The 18922-nt window shown below is 38.8% G+C and overlaps 1 protein-coding gene across 1 annotated transcript in view; it reads left to right on the top strand.

Moving 5' to 3' along the window:
* The window catches only part of Acadsb (acyl-CoA dehydrogenase short/branched chain), a 29839-nt gene extending 11730 nt beyond the window's left edge, over positions 1–18109 (top strand). Inside the window, exons 2-11 of the mRNA XM_020171775.2 lie at positions 4575–4722; positions 6151–6251; positions 8110–8316; positions 8998–9168; positions 9826–9951; positions 11213–11305; positions 13999–14088; positions 14731–14868; positions 17125–17224; positions 17918–18109. Coding sequence (XP_020027364.1) covers positions 4575–4722; positions 6151–6251; positions 8110–8316; positions 8998–9168; positions 9826–9951; positions 11213–11305; positions 13999–14088; positions 14731–14868; positions 17125–17224; positions 17918–17988 — 1245 coding nt within the window. The 3' untranslated portion in view covers positions 17989–18109. The remainder of the gene's footprint in view (positions 1–4574; positions 4723–6150; positions 6252–8109; positions 8317–8997; positions 9169–9825; positions 9952–11212; positions 11306–13998; positions 14089–14730; positions 14869–17124; positions 17225–17917) is intronic.
* Positions 18110–18922: the final 813 nt, after the last annotated feature.

Raw genomic sequence — 18922 nt, 5'->3', positions numbered from 1 at the left:
TTTAAAAGTGTACATAAATTCTGTCATCATGAACAAATCCCCAAATTGCTTTTTTTACTTAATAGTCTCAAGATGTATTTATGTTGAAACATGGATAACAGTTTACTTTAACTGCTGTGAAATACTGTATTGAATCAGTGTACCACAATTTATGCATTCCTTTATTATAGATAATTAGATTTTTAATTTTTTACCTTTACAAACTTCACTACATCCTTTGCATGCATCTACTTGTGCATATGTACTAAAGTAGAATTGTTGGGCCTTACTATAAATCCAGCATCTTAGTCAGTTTTGTGCTGTTAGAACAGAGTACCATAGACTGGGTAATTTATGAAGAACAGGCACTTCTCTCACAGTTCTGGAGGATGGGATGTCCAAAACCAGGGTACCAGAGGGTTCAGTTGTCTGGCAGCAGCTTTCTTGCTGAGAACCACTATATTCTCCCCTGGCAGAATGCAGAAGAGCAAGTCAGCTGGACACTGTGGAGCATCTTTTATGTGGGCTTTGACTCTGTTCATGAGGGAAGAGCCCTCATGGCCTCTGAAAGGCCCCATTTTTTTTTTTTTTTTTTTTTGGCAGCACTGGGGTTTGAACTTATGGCCTCACACTTACCCAATAGGCACTGTCTTACTGCTTGAACCATTCTGCTACCCCTTCTTTGTGATGGGGTTTTTTCAGGATAGGGTCTCATGAACTGTTTGCCCAGGGGGTGGCCTCAGACCATGGTCCTCCTGATCTCTACCTCCTAAGTAGCTAGGCTTACAGGCCTGGTCCTTCCTAACACTATCACATTAACCATTAAGTTTAAACACCTGAATTTTGGAGGCTGCCTACTCGATCTGTAGCATATAGTCTTTATTTTTACTGTCATTAAATCATCCTATATAATTGTACCAGATACACATAGAGTATCTCCTCCCTCTCCCCTGACCTTCCCTAACCCTTAAGTGTCAAGTGGTGGTTGAGGGGAGGGGGGACTACAGAAAGAGAGTTAGAAAGATTAGAGCTGACAGAGTGGAAGGCAAACAGGGCAGCATCACAGGAGGAACCCATGCTTTAGTGGACTAAATTTGTCGAGAAAGCCTGAAATCTGTAAGCCAGAGCCTGAAGAGCATGAGGTGTCAGGTGACCTGACTGTGGGAGACCCTGCTAAGTGATGGAATGGGGAATCTTGGGATGAGCTGAAGAGCGAACCAGCAAGTATTGCCATACTTTGGGCAACATTTGGCTATGGAGGGCAGGAGAGGTATCTACAGGTGGGAGCAAGGTGAGCTTGGTAAGAATTAGAGCTGGTTTTCATGGTGAGAGAAGTATGAGAGAGAAATGGAAAAGAGGTGGGAGGGAAAAGGGGTGGCTGAGGGTCCTGAGACTGAGAAGGGTGAACCCAGGGAAGAGATGGAGAGTTGGTCTTTCTTAAGAAGAGGGGTAATGTGCTGTGAGAGGAGGGGTAAGGGAAAACATGGGTACAGATGCGAAATGATTTATGGGTTTGGTGGTGAGCAGTTTACTTGGTTTCTGTTATGGACATTTATTCTCTCTAATAGAAGAAAGGTTATAAACTGGCAGTGAGAGGCAGAGCTTTGAGGCAAGGGGGTTTGAACTAGTTGTTCAGAGCACAGGAAAGGAACTGAGGGAACAAAAGTGCAATCTTGAACACTAAGTTCAGGGTGGTAGTTATGAATTTATGGTTGTTTAAGACTCCCTTCTGGATATTCTGTGACACAGGTCACAGCAATCATTAAACAGTGGTTACAGAGATGCTAACACTTGAGCTGAGTGAAATGAACAAAAATTCTGTGTTACTTTTGCAACTCTTCTGTAAGGCTAACATCTCAACATAAAAAAGTTTTTTAAAAATGACAAAGAAATAGAGGTAAGAATATTTGAGGTGTTGGAAAGTAAATCTTTGCAAAGATCAACCATCAGCAGGATAATGAGGATAGTGAAAGAAGAGACTGTCAAAGAAAAAGAAATTAGTTGTGTTTGAGGGCCTGGAGATCTGATGACATTCTAGAAGTTTAGTGCCATTATTTAGCAGGGAAACTGGAGGGACAGGGAGCTGCGGTTTGAGATAGAGACTTCAGGAGGGAGCAGCAGTACTGAGAGATGACTTGGAGCAAATGGCCAATAATATTGGGTGTTGGTGGAGAAAGTAACTGCTGTGAGAAGAGTTCACAGCTGGAGTGTTCACTTGAGTTAGCATCATGGACTCTGAATTCGCCTAAGTTCTGGTAGGTGTTGGGGTGGAGAGTGAACCAGCTTCCGTAAATTAGGGAAATTGTCCAAGAGGGCAGAAGAACCAGGGTGAAGAGTGGGATAGGGTCCCATTGATAACTGAGGCTCAGGCCTCAAAGGAAATGGTCTCCTTTCTTACTCCTTCCCCTCCTCTCCTCCTCTCACTGAAAACCCTTCCTCCTCACCCCTAGAAAGGGAGATTGTGAGAGAAGAAACCGTTTCTACTTGAGAGAGCTTCAGAGGCAGTGTGTACTCAAGGGAGGGAAGTTGCTCTGGATTTAGGAAAGGGAAAGAAGTGTTCTCAGAAGCCAACAAGGATGCAGCCTTCTGTCATGGTTGGTGATGACTTGATGTGCACAGATAATACACACAGGTGCACTTTTGGATCTGTCTCAGAGAGGAAGAAGCCAGGAGGGCACATCGAATGGAGAACCAATGACTGTAGGCATTTAGAGTGGAGTGCTGTTGTATTAAAGCATTTCCTTGTCAAAGTCTGACTGAGTCTTCCCTTGCAGCTCAGCATGGTTTCTCTGAGAGGTCTTTCTTTGCCTTCATGTGTTGTGAATGCTTTTAGATTTGAAGCACTCTAAGAATACTTGGGACAGTACTTCATTATGCTGGAACATAGTGGAAAAGGAGTGATAACTAGCACACAGTTATATAAGTTTAAGAGAGATTTACCAGAACATTCCACAGTCAGGGGTTCTTAACTTTTGGGAGCTATGAGTGAAGGGTATACATTCATTAATAAAGTTTATAGACCTTTTTCAAAATGTTTAAAAATGCATAAAAGAAGACATAGAGGAATATAAAAAAATTGACTACAATGAAACAATTGGAAAAATATTTTTGAATTTGATTTGCTATACTTCTTGAATAAGAGCTGGCAGCAGTCCTAATAGCTGCTATAATATTTAGTTAACAGCACAACAATGAGCACAAACAATATTTCAAGATATTGTTACCAACTCATTGTAATGTGAAAATAGCTGTATTTCTTTGGTGGCAGAGTCACAGATATTGCTACTACTACTGTATCTTCTTGTCCACATTCATAGCAGAAAGAAGGCTATATTTTGGCTATAGGTTAATGAAGTAAATATGTATTTCCCATCTCCATCCAAGTTCATGGACATTCTTATTCTGTCCACAGTGCAACAGAACTCTGGTCAGTTGAGTAGGAAACAGATCAGATTCAAACTCCCAAAAGTATTCGGCAAGGCATAAATAACCATTATTTCATTCAAGCAACAATTGCTGCTCTGTACAAAAAAATGCAATGATGTGGTGCAGTTGGTTACAACTGTGGAAAATCATTTTGATGGTGTGGACAGCAGAGCTGCAACAGCTGTGGTCAACACTGAAGGCAGGGGACATTAGAAAATCAACTTTGAAATCCCAGCCACACAGTTAAAGGCAAAGAAAAGACACCTTTCCTTTATTAAAGACTGTCGTATTAAAGAGAAATTTTTTTTCTGCCAGAAAGAGTAGGTAGTATCTCTCAATGCTTTGGCCAAAAATGGACTCCATTCATTTAACATATGGTCACTGTATTTTATGATAAGCAGCTTCAGTAATCACAGCCTATAGAAGTACATTTGCCCCTGTTACCTTGTCTGTGAATCTAAAATTATTGCTGTGTGTTAAACTGTCATGTACTTTATCAGTAGCAGTATTGAGACTAAACAGCTCACAATTGTATCAGCAGGAAAAATAGGTATTATGGTTAAGGTCTACTGGCTTCTTAAGTTTCTCAATGGTGGGCCTTCTTTGTACTTAGGTACAAAGGTGATATATTGACTAAAAGGCAGAAAGGATCTGTAGTGTGTTTAGAGAAGTAAATAATCCCCCCTAAAAATAAGAAATGTGGGTAATATATTACAAATTTAAAATGAATATGCAAATTTCATAAACATTTCATGGAGATTAGTTGGCTCATTCTTTCATTCATTGGAATGTACATTGAGGATACCAAGACTACACCACTGAAACTGAGCAAAATTGCTCCCGTATGTATTTTTCTTTCTTCTCCAGTCTGTGGCTACCTCTTTTCTTCCTTCGGCTACTTGCAGCCTTCCTCCCCATCTTAAGCCCTTTTGTTCTACTCCTTTACCCTTCTTCTCACTTCTTCCTGATTGTTTATTTAGAACGGCTCATTGCTAGATAAAGAAGATATCATACAATAGTTAACAAATTTGTATTTGTGTTCCAAAGACAGCATATTTTAAGATGTAAGCTCCCTTATTTTGGTGATACGAAATATAAGGCTGGTTTATGAAATTATTTCTGAGGAAACTCATGTTCAAATATCTACTCAATCCGGCTCTTTCCTAAAGCTAAGAAGAAACTTCCCAAGTTGCCTGTCTTCTTGGAAAATTCCTCCAAGTGTCCTAAAATCTACCCAGCCAGAAGCTGTACTCAGTGAGCTGCCCTTTGCACCACTGCAAATGTTTACAGACGAGGAGATGATGATAAAGACAGCAGGTCAGTGAATTTCTCACCTCTCCCTGTTACTCCTCTGGTCATGAGTTGGGTCTGTGAAATGACATGACAGACTAGAAGATACACGCGTCTTATTTTGTGAATGAGGTTTTTGTTTCTGCTGTTGTTTGATTTGGTTTGGTTTTTGTTTGGGGGATTTTTTGAGACAGATTTCTCAGTGTATTGGTCTGGGCTCAAGTGATGGTCCTGCCTGGCCTCCAGAATAGCTGGGATTGCAGGCTCATGGATAGAGTTCGTGGTGTATTTTTAAACAAATTTAAAACAATAGCAACAGCATTGAAGGCTATCTGGTTGAAAGTTAAGTCTCTTTTTCTTCTGTACCCTAGTTCCCCAGTTTTTGCCAGAAGTTGCCTACCCAGTGTCTTATGTAGCCTTGGAGTGGGGGTGTGCTACTGACAGCTAGTTGTGTAGAGGCCAGAGATGCTGCTAAACGTTCTGCAGGACACAGGGCAGCCCCACAGGGACTTTCCTGCCCACATGTCCCCAGGGCTGAGGTGGAGAGGCCTTGTTCTGCATGACCATGTAGCTATTAAAAAAAAAAAAAAAAAAAAGCCATGTTAGATAGAATGTACTAGCATAGAAAGATTATCAATATATAAGTGGGGAGGCCAGACACAGTGACTCGTGCCTGTAATCCCAGCTCTGGAAGAGGCAGAGATTGAGGGAATCACGGTTCAAGGCCAGCCATGACAAAAGGTTAATGAGTCCCCCCATCTCAACAATATAAGCCAGGCATGGTAGAGTATTTCTGTAATCCTAGCTGGATGGGAGGCATAGGTAGGAGGATCGTGGTACAAAGCTAGCCCAGGCAAACATGGGAAACCTTATCTGAAAAATAACTAAAGCAAAGAAGGGCTTGGGAGCACCTGCCGAGAAAGTGTGAGGCCCTGAGTTCAAACCCTAATACAGCAAAAAGAACAGATACAAGTAAGGAGAAGATGTGTATGTGTTATGATTCCTTTGTGTAACAGATTGATAAATTGAAAGGCAGATAATGTGTGTATCTCCATAGATAGGTAGAGATGGCTTTCTAAGAAAAGTTCTCAGGAAGAATAAGCAATAAACTTATAGTTAGTTGCCTTTGGAAAGAAGGACTGGAGAGCCAGGGTAGGGAATAGAGCCTCCATTTTTTAATCTGTGCTTTCTGCAGTGTTTACACTCCTGCATCATGTTCACCTGTCTTCTAATGTTCTCAAGGGCAACTAAGAGGGGTTTGAATAACTTGTTTTTTCTATATTTAAAAATCTCATAAGTTCCAGTTTGAAAGAGTAAGTGCACCTATTTGGGTTTTTTATTTTTGACATATTAGTTAAAAAATAAAAATTTGTCATTAGATTATTAACTGTTATAATCTTTATTAAAATGACTGTCACTTGAACATGGGCTTATCAGGAATTCTTTTTCTTACAGTTAAAAAATTTGCACAGGAACAAATTGCTCCTTTGGTTTCAACCATGGATGAAAACTCAAGACTGGAAAAGTCAATAATACAAGGATTATTTCAACAAGGGGTATATGTTTCACAATTCTTACAATTTCTAGTATATATATAATAAGTATATGTAATGCATATAATATATTTATATATAGTATGTAATATATTCATATTTTTAAATTTAGGGAACTGTAATGAGCATAATGAATTCTTCATTTCCCAGGCAAAAATACCTGATCTCTTTTCTGAGGTCCTGGTTAATGTTTATTTACATAAAGAGGTGTAATTGAGTTAGCATTTAAATTGGAAATATTGTGCTTTTTAAGGAATAGGTTGCAAGTGAGACAGTGATTTTTTTAGACCAGTGGGTAGGGGAGATTATCAGTATGGAGCTCCAAGGAGAACATTTGAAAAATCTCTGTAACTTCTACTGGTGTTCTCCCTTCTTGCATAGGTGAACACTAAGGATTTCTTAGAACTAGTCACAGCTATTCAATGATCATCTCATCTGTCATTATGTTTAGAAAATAACCTTTGCCACTTAGCCATGTAGTTTCATTTCTTGTTTTAAGGTGACTAGCTTTGGTAATTTTCCCAACTTTCCTTTGGCAGTGAAACTCTTGGGAAAATGGAACCTCATGCAGAGCACACAGGGCCAAGTAGAAGCCCAGTGTGTAAAGACAGTAGACTCCCTGGTTCATTTCCCAGCCAGGTTTAGCTGTCATTGTTGGCAGACCCTCCCCCTGCCCCAGGCTTCTGTGAGGAATCCCACGGTCTCACAGCTTGGAAACCACTTTCCTGAGGTGGTAGTTCTTACGCACAGGGCTCTGTACACTCGCTACTCATCTCTTTAAACTGTTCTTGCTTAACATCGTCCCGTTGTCTGCCTCCTCACTCTTATCGTCCCAACTATTTGGTCACCTGCCACATATGTCTAATTGAGAAGGAATGAATGACTTTTATGGAGAAGCAGTATTGCTGACAACTTCTCAGATACTATAATCAGGTGGTTGTCATGCCCTTCAGTCTTCAGGCCTACCCATGTCCTCAGGTCTTCCTCAGAACATCACTTCTGGCTCTGTCACATTGCAGTCTTCCCCCTTCATGGTTCTACCTTTCTGTTAGCTAAGTCTTCAGCCTGAAATGTATAGCCACAATCCCAGCTGCAGCTTGGGCCAGGTCCAGGAGATGGTGTGGGTCTTGAATCACAAGTACACATGCTCCCTTTGTAAACTGAGGACACTTCAAACTGAAGTAGTACAGAGAACATTTTGTGTCCAGATGTAGGAGTTAATGGAAAGCCTTGGCCAACATTTGGCTGTTACCAGGCACCTCTGGCTTATCAAGTGCATCTCAAGAAAACACCATGACATGTTGTCTGGTAACCATCCTGGACTTGCTAAAATGACCAGAAGGAATGATCTTTTAGTCATTGTCTCAGCTGAAAGAGTCAAGGGTGAAGGAGCCTGCGTAGAATAGACTATGCCAAATAAAACTGCAGACGTTCCCCTGGAGGGCTACTTACTTTTTGCATTACTTACTACATTCAAGTCAGTTTATAGGGGGCTGTGTTAAAAGACCAAAACGCCACCTATGGTTCTTAGCGTGAAACACCACAAGAGTATATTTAGAAGGTATTTTCTCAATCCATTCAGTTATTTTTCAAGGCATTTTATCTCTTTGGACTTTTTGAGGTCCAAAATGAAACAAATGCCAGTTCTAGCTTGTAATTTTACCCTCTTCAAAAATACCTTATTTCCGTTATAGATTATTTTGTAATTTATAGCAAAATAACCATTCCAAATTAAAATAAAACATGAAAGTTTAATGCTAAGAAAATATTATGGTTCCAATTTATTTTCAACCTTGTTCTTGCAAGCACTTTCCCAGTATTAAGATATCTACCTTCACCTGCTTCTTTGTTTTTCCTGTAGCTGATGGGCATTGAAACTGACACAAAGTATGGAGGAACAGGAGCTTCATTTGTTTCTTCTGTCATAGTGATAGAGGAACTAGCCAAAGTCGATCCATCCGTGTCTCTCATGTGTGACATCCAGAACACAATAGTTAACAAGCTGATTAAAAAACATGGAACAGAAGAACAAAAGGCCACCTATTTGCCTAAGCTGATTTCAGAAACAGTGAGTTGAGACAAGTTATTGAAATGAACCTGATCTTTTCTAAGTTTATAATATTTTCAGAGGCATAGTAACTGCAATGTTGACTTTTATTATCCATGACCACAGTGCAGCACAATCAGTTAATCAAGCAGTGCTCAATAAATTAATAATGCTAGAAAAATACACTCTGCCTCTTCTTTGCCACTTGGAAATTTAGGAAAATATTATTAGACAATTACTTCTCTTTTCTTTCCAGTCGTGGTTGTGCATGCCTAGAATCCCAACATTCTGGAGCCTGAGATAGAAGGATCACTAGTTCAAGGCCAGCCTAAAGCTGTCCCAAGAAAAAAATAGAAATTTGAAAGAAATTTCATTTTTGTCCCAATTCCATTTTCTAATACCTTTGTTGATAATTCCATTTACATTGAGGTGACTTTCTACTATAATTTAAACATACTTAAGCATATATTCTAGCTTAAATCAAAATTATACACATTTTAATAAGCATATATTCTTAAATTCTTAAATTTGTCTCACTTAGTAGGTGGATTGGAGAGAATAATACTGTCAGAATACTATTTTGATATAAACTTTTAAAAAATAGCTACCAGTTTGATTTACAAATGTCCATTTTGCCATTAGTATTTGTTATACAGAACATAATACAATTGTTAATTTGGGGTTTTTTCCTCACATGGGTAGGTTGGAAGCTTCTGCCTTTCAGAGGCTGGAGCAGGTAGTGACGCCTTTGCTTTGAAGACCAGAGCTGATAAAAGTGGAAATTACTATGTCATCAATGGGTCAAAGATGTGGATTAGCAGCGCTGAATATGCAGGACTCTTCGTGGTTTTTGCAAATGTCAACCCTGCCATTGTAAGTTTAAAACAAATTGTCCTCCCTTTCCCCCGGCCCTCATCTTTTCTCCTTTTCTTCCTTCATGTCTTTTTTTGGACTTTGTTTTAAATTCTTACTCTCCTCAGTACTGAAAATGTGAGACTTGACCCATCATCTTTTCACCCTCTGATTTATTAATCTCCTAAACTAAATGCTGTGGACACAATTACTGGTTACATGGAGGACCATGTATTAGTTATCTAATATGTTACATGTGAAGCTAATCTTTACTTTTGTTGAATTTCATGTTTTTTATGTAATAATGAAGAATTTAAGCTCCTGTGTACTACATTTACTTTTAAGAGTATTTTATTCAGTTGGAAAATAAACATAGCAAAAATATATTTTTTCTTTTTACTAATATACCATGTAATTGAATTAATTTGTTAAAATCCAAAGAACTTAATAATATTAAATTTAAAACGTGGGGTTTCATGTTCATATTACCTTATTATAATAATTTTAATATCCACTGTGGTTTCTGAAAAGGTAAAAAAAATGGTAAAGTTCTTGATTTAATAGCTAATGTCCTCCAATCATTCCTGTCCATTCTTTTAGTTTTCATTTTACTTTGAACTCTTTGTACAGTAGGTATTTAAGAAATCCAAGTGATAATAGCATTTTCAATCTTTCTAGGGACATAAAGGAATAACCTGCTTCTTAGTAGAACGTGACACAGAAGGGCTTCACATAGGAAAAGCAGAAAAGAAGTTGGGGATCAGAGCTTCTTCCACCTGCCCCTTAACGTTTGAAAATGTCATGGTAGGTATTTGAGAATTATCAGTGCAGGACTGGCACCACAGGAGATGTGCCAGAGAGGTGTCGCAATAGTAAGCGTTTAGCTTGCACTGGAGAGTCTTCCGTGGAACTCAACAATGCGGTAAGTGAAGTCATGACGAACGGTATTTCTCACAACTTAGGCCAGAGCAGAAACCTTTCTGCCCACCCAGCCTCTGGCCTTGGGAGCATAGGCTGAGAATTAATCTGTTTTTTTGCGGGGAGGGGGACTCATATACTGCTGAACCATTTATACTTTATAAACGTGGTACTTTTTAGACAGGTACTTTACCACTTGAGTCATGTGTGTAGCCCTAGTTTGGTACTGAAACAGCCTCAGAGAAGGGAGACTGGTGTCAGTACACCGGAAGGCCACAAGATGGGGATGTTTCTCAGTGATAGTGGAAGCAACCAGGCAGCACCCCACAAAACAAGCTTTTCAGAACGCTGAGGCTCTAGAGCTTCATGGGGGCAAGACAGGTTGTCACAGGTTTTCCACCATTCCTGTGAGAGCTGGATCTTTGTGAGCATGTGTGTTGAGGGGGGGAAGGAGATGATGTCTTTACAGATAACCATTTGGGCTGCAACTTCCCCCCAACTTACCTCCTTCTTCCTTCACTACCTTTTCTCTCCCCATTCTGTTCTGTTCCCTCTCCTAGTTGACCGTATTATAAAAGCTGTGTTTTTTTATTGTTCCTAATATTAGTTTTATGTGTTACTTTTTTCTTCTTCCTCCAGCGTCCTCCTTCTCTCTCAGACACATGCACAAGTATGTACACTCCTCGTCCACACACACACTGCCCCTCAGTTGACTGTTGTTTCTTCTGTCTCAACAGAAGACAGGTTTTGTACTCTTGTGTTTGCAAATTATCTCATATTTTTTGTAGTTCCTAGTATGTTATCTCACACTGTTAGCATATAGGTAAGAACTGGAGGAATATTGTTAGTCATTTATTTTATTGACAAATCGCATGAGATTCCCTTTTTCTAGATTCATTCATTCATTGAACAGATTATGCTAGGCTTTGGAGGATTCAAGAGTGAACAGCATAGGCTTTGGAACACAGCGTAGAGGGAGACACAGATAGCAGCAGACAATCTCATTGGACTTTAATAAGTACTGTGATTGAGTAATATCATACAAGTTAGTATATGTGCATTTAAATATATCTTTACATATTTTATATGTAATCAAAGTTAATTGTCAAATTAAATTGAGAAATGAGTGCAGATTTGTTATCTTTAGGTTCCAGAAGCCAATATCTTGGGACAAATTGGACATGGCTATAAGTACGCAATAGGAATTCTTAATGAAGGTAGAATAGGAATCGCTGCTCAGGTAAGTCAAATTTTAGCTCTTCCCATAATATGAGCCAATTACAATATAAAAAGAAAGAAATGCAGTAAGACCAATGAGTATCTGGAAACTTGTGAACACAAGATGGCACCCTTCCCTTGCATGAGGAGAAAGAATAGGTTTAGGTTATTTCTTTCAGCTTTCACTTTGATCAGTTATGTAAGTATCCAGAGAACCAAACGATGGCTTAGTGATAAGTTTTTCTGTTTTGAAAATATTAAAGTATTTTTGAGTACCTGAACCAATAACCTCTAAAATATATTATAAATTAAGTATGGCGTTTTTCAGTCAACTTTTTAAAATAGGAAATTCATTCCTTCAGAATGTTTTTAAATTAAGAATAAATATTCTACTGTGTAAGGATTTCTTAAATACATAAAAGATTCATTGCTTAGTATTTTGCATGTGAAAGTTGAATAATTTTTGTGACACATGAAATAAAATAGCCATAATTAAATATACAAGATGAGAACTATTTAATTGTTTACAGATTTGCTTTTTATAATGCATAGTATATTTTTGTACTAAATGATATTGCTTATTTTCTAGATTTACAAAATGAATAAGGTCTTTGGTTCTATTATAAATTATGTCATTTTCTAGAATTTTTTGGAGGGGTTTTTTGGGTTTTTTGGAGGTATTGGGGTTTGAACTCAGGTTCTCGTACTTGCTAGGATGGGCTCTGCCACGTAAGCCACTCCATCAGCCCAATGTATTTGTTTATTTTTGATCAGTGAGTATATAAAAACTCAAGAACCAATAGCTTTTAGATTTTGATATGCATCAATACACATCAGCTATTGGAATAGTTAAATGTTGGATTATTACTCCAGATTTTCTTCTGCTGATGTTACTTTGCTCATAAACTATTCTTTTTTTTTTTTTTTGGCCTGGGGGTGGAACCCACGGTCTTAAATATGCTAAGCATATGCTCTACCACTGAGCAATTAGATTAAGATTTAACATAGGTTTCCCACAGAGCTAGACAATTCGTTACTAAAGAGTATTGATACGTCTGTGCTTTTAAAAGTTTTTTGTGTGGTTTAACGTCATCAGATATGGCATTCAGATCTACAGTAATGGACTGCATTGCTCCAGACATACAAGTAATACAGATGTCTGGTGGTGAAATACATGGCATGAGCTTTAGTCTAATTAGTCCAAGTTATCCTGTAACCTAATTAAAAATTAAGGTCAGGCAATTACTACATCTCAGTGGATGCCTTTTAGAGGAAAAGGCACATATAACAGAAGAAACTGAAGTTTCAAAGACAGATGTCCTGGAAACACTGAGGTTGGAGAATTGGTTCTTCAGTATTTAAAATGGAAACATTTCACTGAAATGGAAGAGCCTATTTTGATAGGGACAATTGATCCCAGGACTCAGGAGACAGAGGCAGGAGAATTGCAAGTTCAAGGCCAACCTGGGCTATATAGCAATACCCTGTCTCAAAAAAAAAATTTTTTTTTTCAGTCTTCATGTCAACATAGGCTCTTGACATGACATTCTTTGAACTTTAGTTATAGGTATAGTGACATCCTCTTAGCTCACAGTCACAGAACAGTGAACCTGCTACCTCACATTTTTTTTTGCTTCATTTTTTTTTTTGCTACCTCAGTTTAATTTGGGGTTTATGGGTGTGGGGTTTTATCCCTTTAATTTCTAACATAATCTTCTGTTCTCCAGAGAGTTCAAAATAAAGGCTAAAAAAAAATGTGAATGAACACGAATGAAATATTGATAAGTTTGTGGGCATTTCTCCCCAAAGCTTTCACTATTGATTCTTTTTTCTTTTTCTAAAAGCGACATAGCTTGACATAATTAGATAGTGATTTATTGGCTGCCTAATGTTGAAGTTTAGAAACCATTTCTGAGCTTGAATCGTTCAATAGATATGGAAACTGGTTAGCAATGAGACAGTTCAGCTAGAATTGCTGCTGTGTCCCAACTTGTTCTTCAAGCATGCAAAATTAATGTTTTTACCAGATGCTCTCCATCAGTTGTCTCAGTTCTAGCTGTGCATTGTATTAAGTCACCCAAGGAGTTTTTAAAATGCTGACATGTAGGCCATTCTCCCTCATCTCCTTCCCCCGTAAGACTGGACTTACTTCTTAACGCCCTGGTGTTACACCTGGTCACAGGTTCCTCAGATGATTCTAACTACACGTTAGTCAGGGTTGAGAAACACTGTCCCTTTATATTCTAATGTCCCTTCCACTGAAGCTCGTGTTCGTCACGTGCAAAATGGACAGGAAGGTACGATGTTAGAAACGACCTTCCACATTCAATTTCTAAGACTGGAAGGAGCACTCTACAGCCCTTGAGACCAGTTCTGGGCAAAATTTCCATGGTTCCCTTTATGCTTACAGGAAAAGGTTCCTGGTTGTGTAAACACAGCCATGCTGGGAGAGTTATCTCTGTGCTAGAACTAAATAGACTCATCTGGAATCACTCCCAAATTTTCTCCCACTTCCTAGAATTCCAGTTCTACAAATGCAATGGGTGAAGAAATGTGATTTACACCCATCACAGCTTACCATCTTGGTAGCTCTACTTCTTCTCTTACCCCAACCAGTCTGCCTGTGAAAGGAATTTACAACTTGGGTAAATAAAAGCAAACTTGAATAAAATAAGAAATTCTGGTCTTCTGGGGTTTTTCTGTTGTTTTTAACAGATGCTGGGACTGGCCCAAGGATGTTTTGACTACACCATTCCATATACTAAAGAAAGGATACAATTTGGCAAAAGAGTATTTGATTTTCAGGTATGTAATTAAACTCTTTGTACTCACCTGGTTGCTCCTGGCAATGAAGATGTGTGGAAAAGTCATGAAGGGAATCTCTTGGGCGGATTTTAATGGGAGGGGGCAGAGGAGGAGGAACAGGGGTCAGAGAATGCACTGGTGAATCTCTTGGTCTTTCTCAAGAGCAGAACCATGGTCCTTGTGGCCCACTGGGGTGTATTCAGGATGTCTTGGCAAGTGCTATACAGCTGTCTCCTCACAGCTTGCTTCATAGGTCTACCGTTATAGGGTCTGAAGTCAGACTTCCTGGGTCCAAATCCTAGATCTTCCTTTTACAGGTTGAGTATCACATTATCTGAAATGTTTGGAACCAGAAATGTTTCAAATTTCAGATGTTTTCAGATTTGGGGATATTTTCATAAACATAATGACATGTCTTGGGAATGCAATGCAAATCCAAACATGAAGTTCATAAATGTTTCCTCCTGAAACAGCTCGGCTTCTTTCATTTTAGATTGCAGATTTTAAAGTATTTAAAAGAAACTAAGATGAATTTCCCTTGAAGCCTATGAGTCTGTTAAGTGTTATATACCCTGGTAGGACTTTAGAGATAAGCTGCGTTTTGGAAATCTTAATTCTCTAACTTGGGCCTGAATGTTACAGGGGCTCCAACACCAAGTGGCACAGGTGGCCACCCAGCTGGAAGCTGCAAGATTACTAACGTACAATGCTGCTAGGCTCGTAGTAGCTGGAAAGCCATTCATAAAAGAAGCAGCTATGGCCAAATACTATGCATCAGAGGTAAGAAAAAGCAAAGTAATTCAGCCTTCACTTTTTTTTAAAGATATATGCTTATTAACCTTTTCACTTAGGAGCATTGATTGAACTTAGAATGTTTTTCGAGTAAGATAACATGAACTTTCTACTTCTTACAGTAGAAAAGTGAGAAAGTAAAGCTACCATAGGAAAATGTTTTAATTCTGTGGGATCTGGATGTTTTCATGAACAGCCCAGTTCACACAGACCACCACTGACAAATCCATACAGGAGCCTCCTCTGAGCGATGGCTCAGATCCATGGTGCCAAGTTGGCAAAGATATGCTGTGGAGATATGTTAATAGGATCAAGTGAGATTTAAAACACCACGAAAAATTGTTTACATCTTAAATGTTTTTGCTCATACATACACATTCTCTATTTCACACTTTACCCAAATCATTGGACAGCTGTTTCCCAGCCTTGGCAGTATATCTAACTCATTCTGTGACTTTAATGGGACTCATTTTATCTCTTTAAGTACTCATTTAATCTCAATAGTGTCCTGCCTCAACTTCCCAAACTAATATATCCAACTTCTGCTTGACCTGTCTACACAGTGCCCCAGTGGGAAGAAACCTGAGAGTCATCTTGACACCCCACCTTTCTTTCATCCCCCCATATTGAATCCATTTACCCCTGAAAGACTTCTTAAATTTACATGTTTCTGTGTCTCCTCTCTCTACTGCCCCCCACCACCTATCCACTGAAGCTGCATCATTCCTTGACCAAACTACTGCAATCACCCAACTGCTCTTATGGTTCCTGTTTGTATCTTCAGGCCAGTCTTTGGCCCTCTCTTTTCAGTGACTACGAGGTCACTTTGAACCCTTCAGTGGCTTCTCATAACAAATGGAACAATATTTGTACTTGTTTCGTGTCACTGCTATAGCAAGCAAATTACCAAAAATTTAGTGACCTAAAAGCTGCAATTTTAGCTCCCACTTCTAGACGTCAGAATCTGAAATGGGTCTCACAGGGATCAGACGAAAGTGTCAACAGAGCAGCCTTTCTGGAGGCTCCTGGGAGAATCCTGGTCCAGCTTCTAGAGGCTGCTTGTGTTTTTGGCTTGTAGCCCATCCATCCATCTTCATAGCCAATAACGTACCATGTCTGAATCTCTATGTGGCTGTACTTCGACTTGCTGTGTTCACATTGCCTTTAATGACTAACTCTCTACATCCCTCTGTCCGTTATAGTGAACTGTTGTGATTACACTGGACCAACCCTGATAATCTAGGACAGTCCTCTTCTCAAGGTCCTTACTTAGTCACAGTTGCAAAGACCCTGTTCCCATGTAAGATAGCATATTCAGTTTCTGGGGATTAGGCTATGGACATCCTTGAGGGACAATTATAATACTCAAACCACTCAGCATCCTCCAAGGCCAGCCTGCCCTCCATTCTCTTCTTGCCACTCACCCTGACCCTAGCCCATGGCTGTCTCCAGGGTGCCTGAGGCTGATGGGCTCCTTCTCCCCATGGGGTCTTTATACATGTTGTTCCTCAAATAGGCACCATCTAAATCCCAGCAGCTTTCCTAGCAAGCTCTTCTGTTGCCCTGTGCAGTTTGTGAGTTTCTTCAGTGCTTATTGGTTTGATGTTTGTCTCTTTTTAAAAAATGTTATCTTATTTTTGAGTTATCATATATTAACAAAACGATGGGATTTCATTGTGATAATTCCATACATGTTACAGCATACCTTGAGCAAGTTCACCAGCTCCATTATTGTATTTTCTTTCTCCCCTCCCTCTTCCCTCCTTTTTCAAACAGTGTTTGATAGGTTTCATTATACTGTCTTAATATGTATATATGCAGCATACTTCTATCCTCTTCACCCCTCATATCCTTTCTTCTCACCCTCTCCCTCTGCTGACCCATGCCCAATGTCTGTCTCTAAATGACCAGCAGGACCAAAGGGGCAGTGGTTACCCATCCCCCATCAGAGGATGCAATGTAAAGAACACGCTCAATAAATATTTGCTAATAAATGATAACCTGTCAGTAAGAACGTGAGTGTGAATTACACTCTGATTTTCTTAAGAAAAGAGGAATTCTGTGAATTACTTGGATATTTTACAGAAATGGTGTGGAGAATGGGATTAAGAAGACAATACTGATTTATGAAATAACTTCAGTCATTCCAATTGCCAGTAACAGTTGCTAAAAACAGCACACAAAAGTGTTTGTGGTGCACAAGCGTGTGGCGTCCACATGTAATTTTCAGCTTGCTTTTGGTAGATTGCAGGGCTAACAACAAGTAAATGCATTGAATGGATGGGAGGAGTAGGCTACACTAAGGATTACCCTGTGGAAAAATTCTTCCGAGATGCGAAGATTGGTAAGTAGATTTTTTACGTTTTATTTTATTTGCCACTGTAGGTGTTTGGGCTATTGTATTTGTCGATTTTATATTCCTGGTACTAGGCAAAGGCAATTTTAATCTCTTCAGTACATGTTTATTGACTCTTCTTGTGGCTGGACTTTTTGCCTATCTCTTCCTACCAGAAAAAAAGTGGATTTATATTTTTAAAAACATCAAATTGCCTTTAAAAATGCCCCTACAGGCCTTTTAGTTAAACTGCAATACAATCTACTGTCTTAATTTTTCTTTTACTAAAATTGTTAAGATTTCTGATTAGTATAGTTTGATGCTGTTCTTTGAAGTATTGTTCTAATTTCAGAAGCTAAGTGCCTAATCAAGCCTGAGTGGTCCAGTGCTCTACTCCCAGACAGGAAACTAAACACAAATAGCTCCCAAAGCTGCCTGATCTGACTTATGCATTGCTGGCTTAGGAAGCAAAATCTTCAGCTGTTCAAACCTGATTCTGGACACATGTAAACCAAATGGGAAATTGTCATCTCTTAGTCAAAATTACTTTGCCCAGTAGTTGCATGGTTTGGGACACTGAACAGCATTATAAGTAGCGGTTTTATAGCAAATGCAGAAGTCATGACTATAGAGCTTATTTCTTGTGTGACTCTTAACTGTGGGCCCACTGCTGATTGTTCTTTTTTCTCTCTCTCATTTAAGGCACCATATATGAAGGAGCTTCTAATATCCAGCTGAACACCATTGCAAAGCACATCGATGCAGAATACTGACACCGTAGGATTGACCCCCTTCCTCATGTCACCCATGTGCCATTTTGGACATTGTGCCTTTCTGGGCAGTGAGCTTCCACTGCATTGCAGCATTTCATTAAAGCCTTTTCTTGCGTCCTGATCCTTCAGCTTGGTATTTTCTCTTTCCAGTCAGCTTTGCTTAAGCACAGAGATCATGTCTAAAATTTGGAAGAAATATGCCCACATTTTCTCCAAAACTGTTGTTGTGGAGACTTGTTCATATTTGTAAACTTTATAATCCTAGTGTCAGCATTTGGGAAAATGAAGACATTTGAAATAGTACTTATAGAAGTATTTTATATTCCTACTGAATCTTTGTATTGTAGCATGTGAGAAACATTTGTTACCCTAGGCAGTTTTTATAGATTCAGTTGTAAGTTGCTAAACAGCATAGAAACTGATAAAAAAAATATATATATATCTGGAAAAAATCTTAAACTTCTAGTTCTAAATATCTGAGAATGGGAAGAAAATAAAGATATGACTTTGTAGGTCATATAATTAGCTGACACATACACACATTGTTTTAACTAAGTAAAGCAGTGTAATAAGGTACTATAATTGACCTGTGTGAAAGATGCATTTCATTATGATGCTCACTGGTCATTTTAAAAACATCTGTCTTGCTAAAGAGAGTTGAAACTTTATAGTTTTTGACTATAAAGTTCAAATAATTTGGTTTAATAATCAGAAGATATTAACATTATAGTACTCATTCTATCATGCACTATTTTCCAGTCATACAGTTTTCTTTCTGTGTTTTAATTGAATACTTTTTTCTCAAACTTGGTTATTGGGTTTTATCTAACATATAGTAATTAATCAGGAAATTGGGTTTTGGTTCAGTGATCCTCAAGAGAAAAACATCTTGTGCCCGTAATGAAGTATATCAAAATTTCATAAGGAATGGGGG

Source organism: Castor canadensis, chromosome 7, assembly GCF_047511655.1.
Source record: "Castor canadensis chromosome 7, mCasCan1.hap1v2, whole genome shotgun sequence".
Lineage (NCBI taxonomy): Eukaryota > Metazoa > Chordata > Mammalia > Rodentia > Castoridae > Castor > Castor canadensis.
This window is presented reverse-complemented; position numbering and strand designations above follow the sequence as displayed.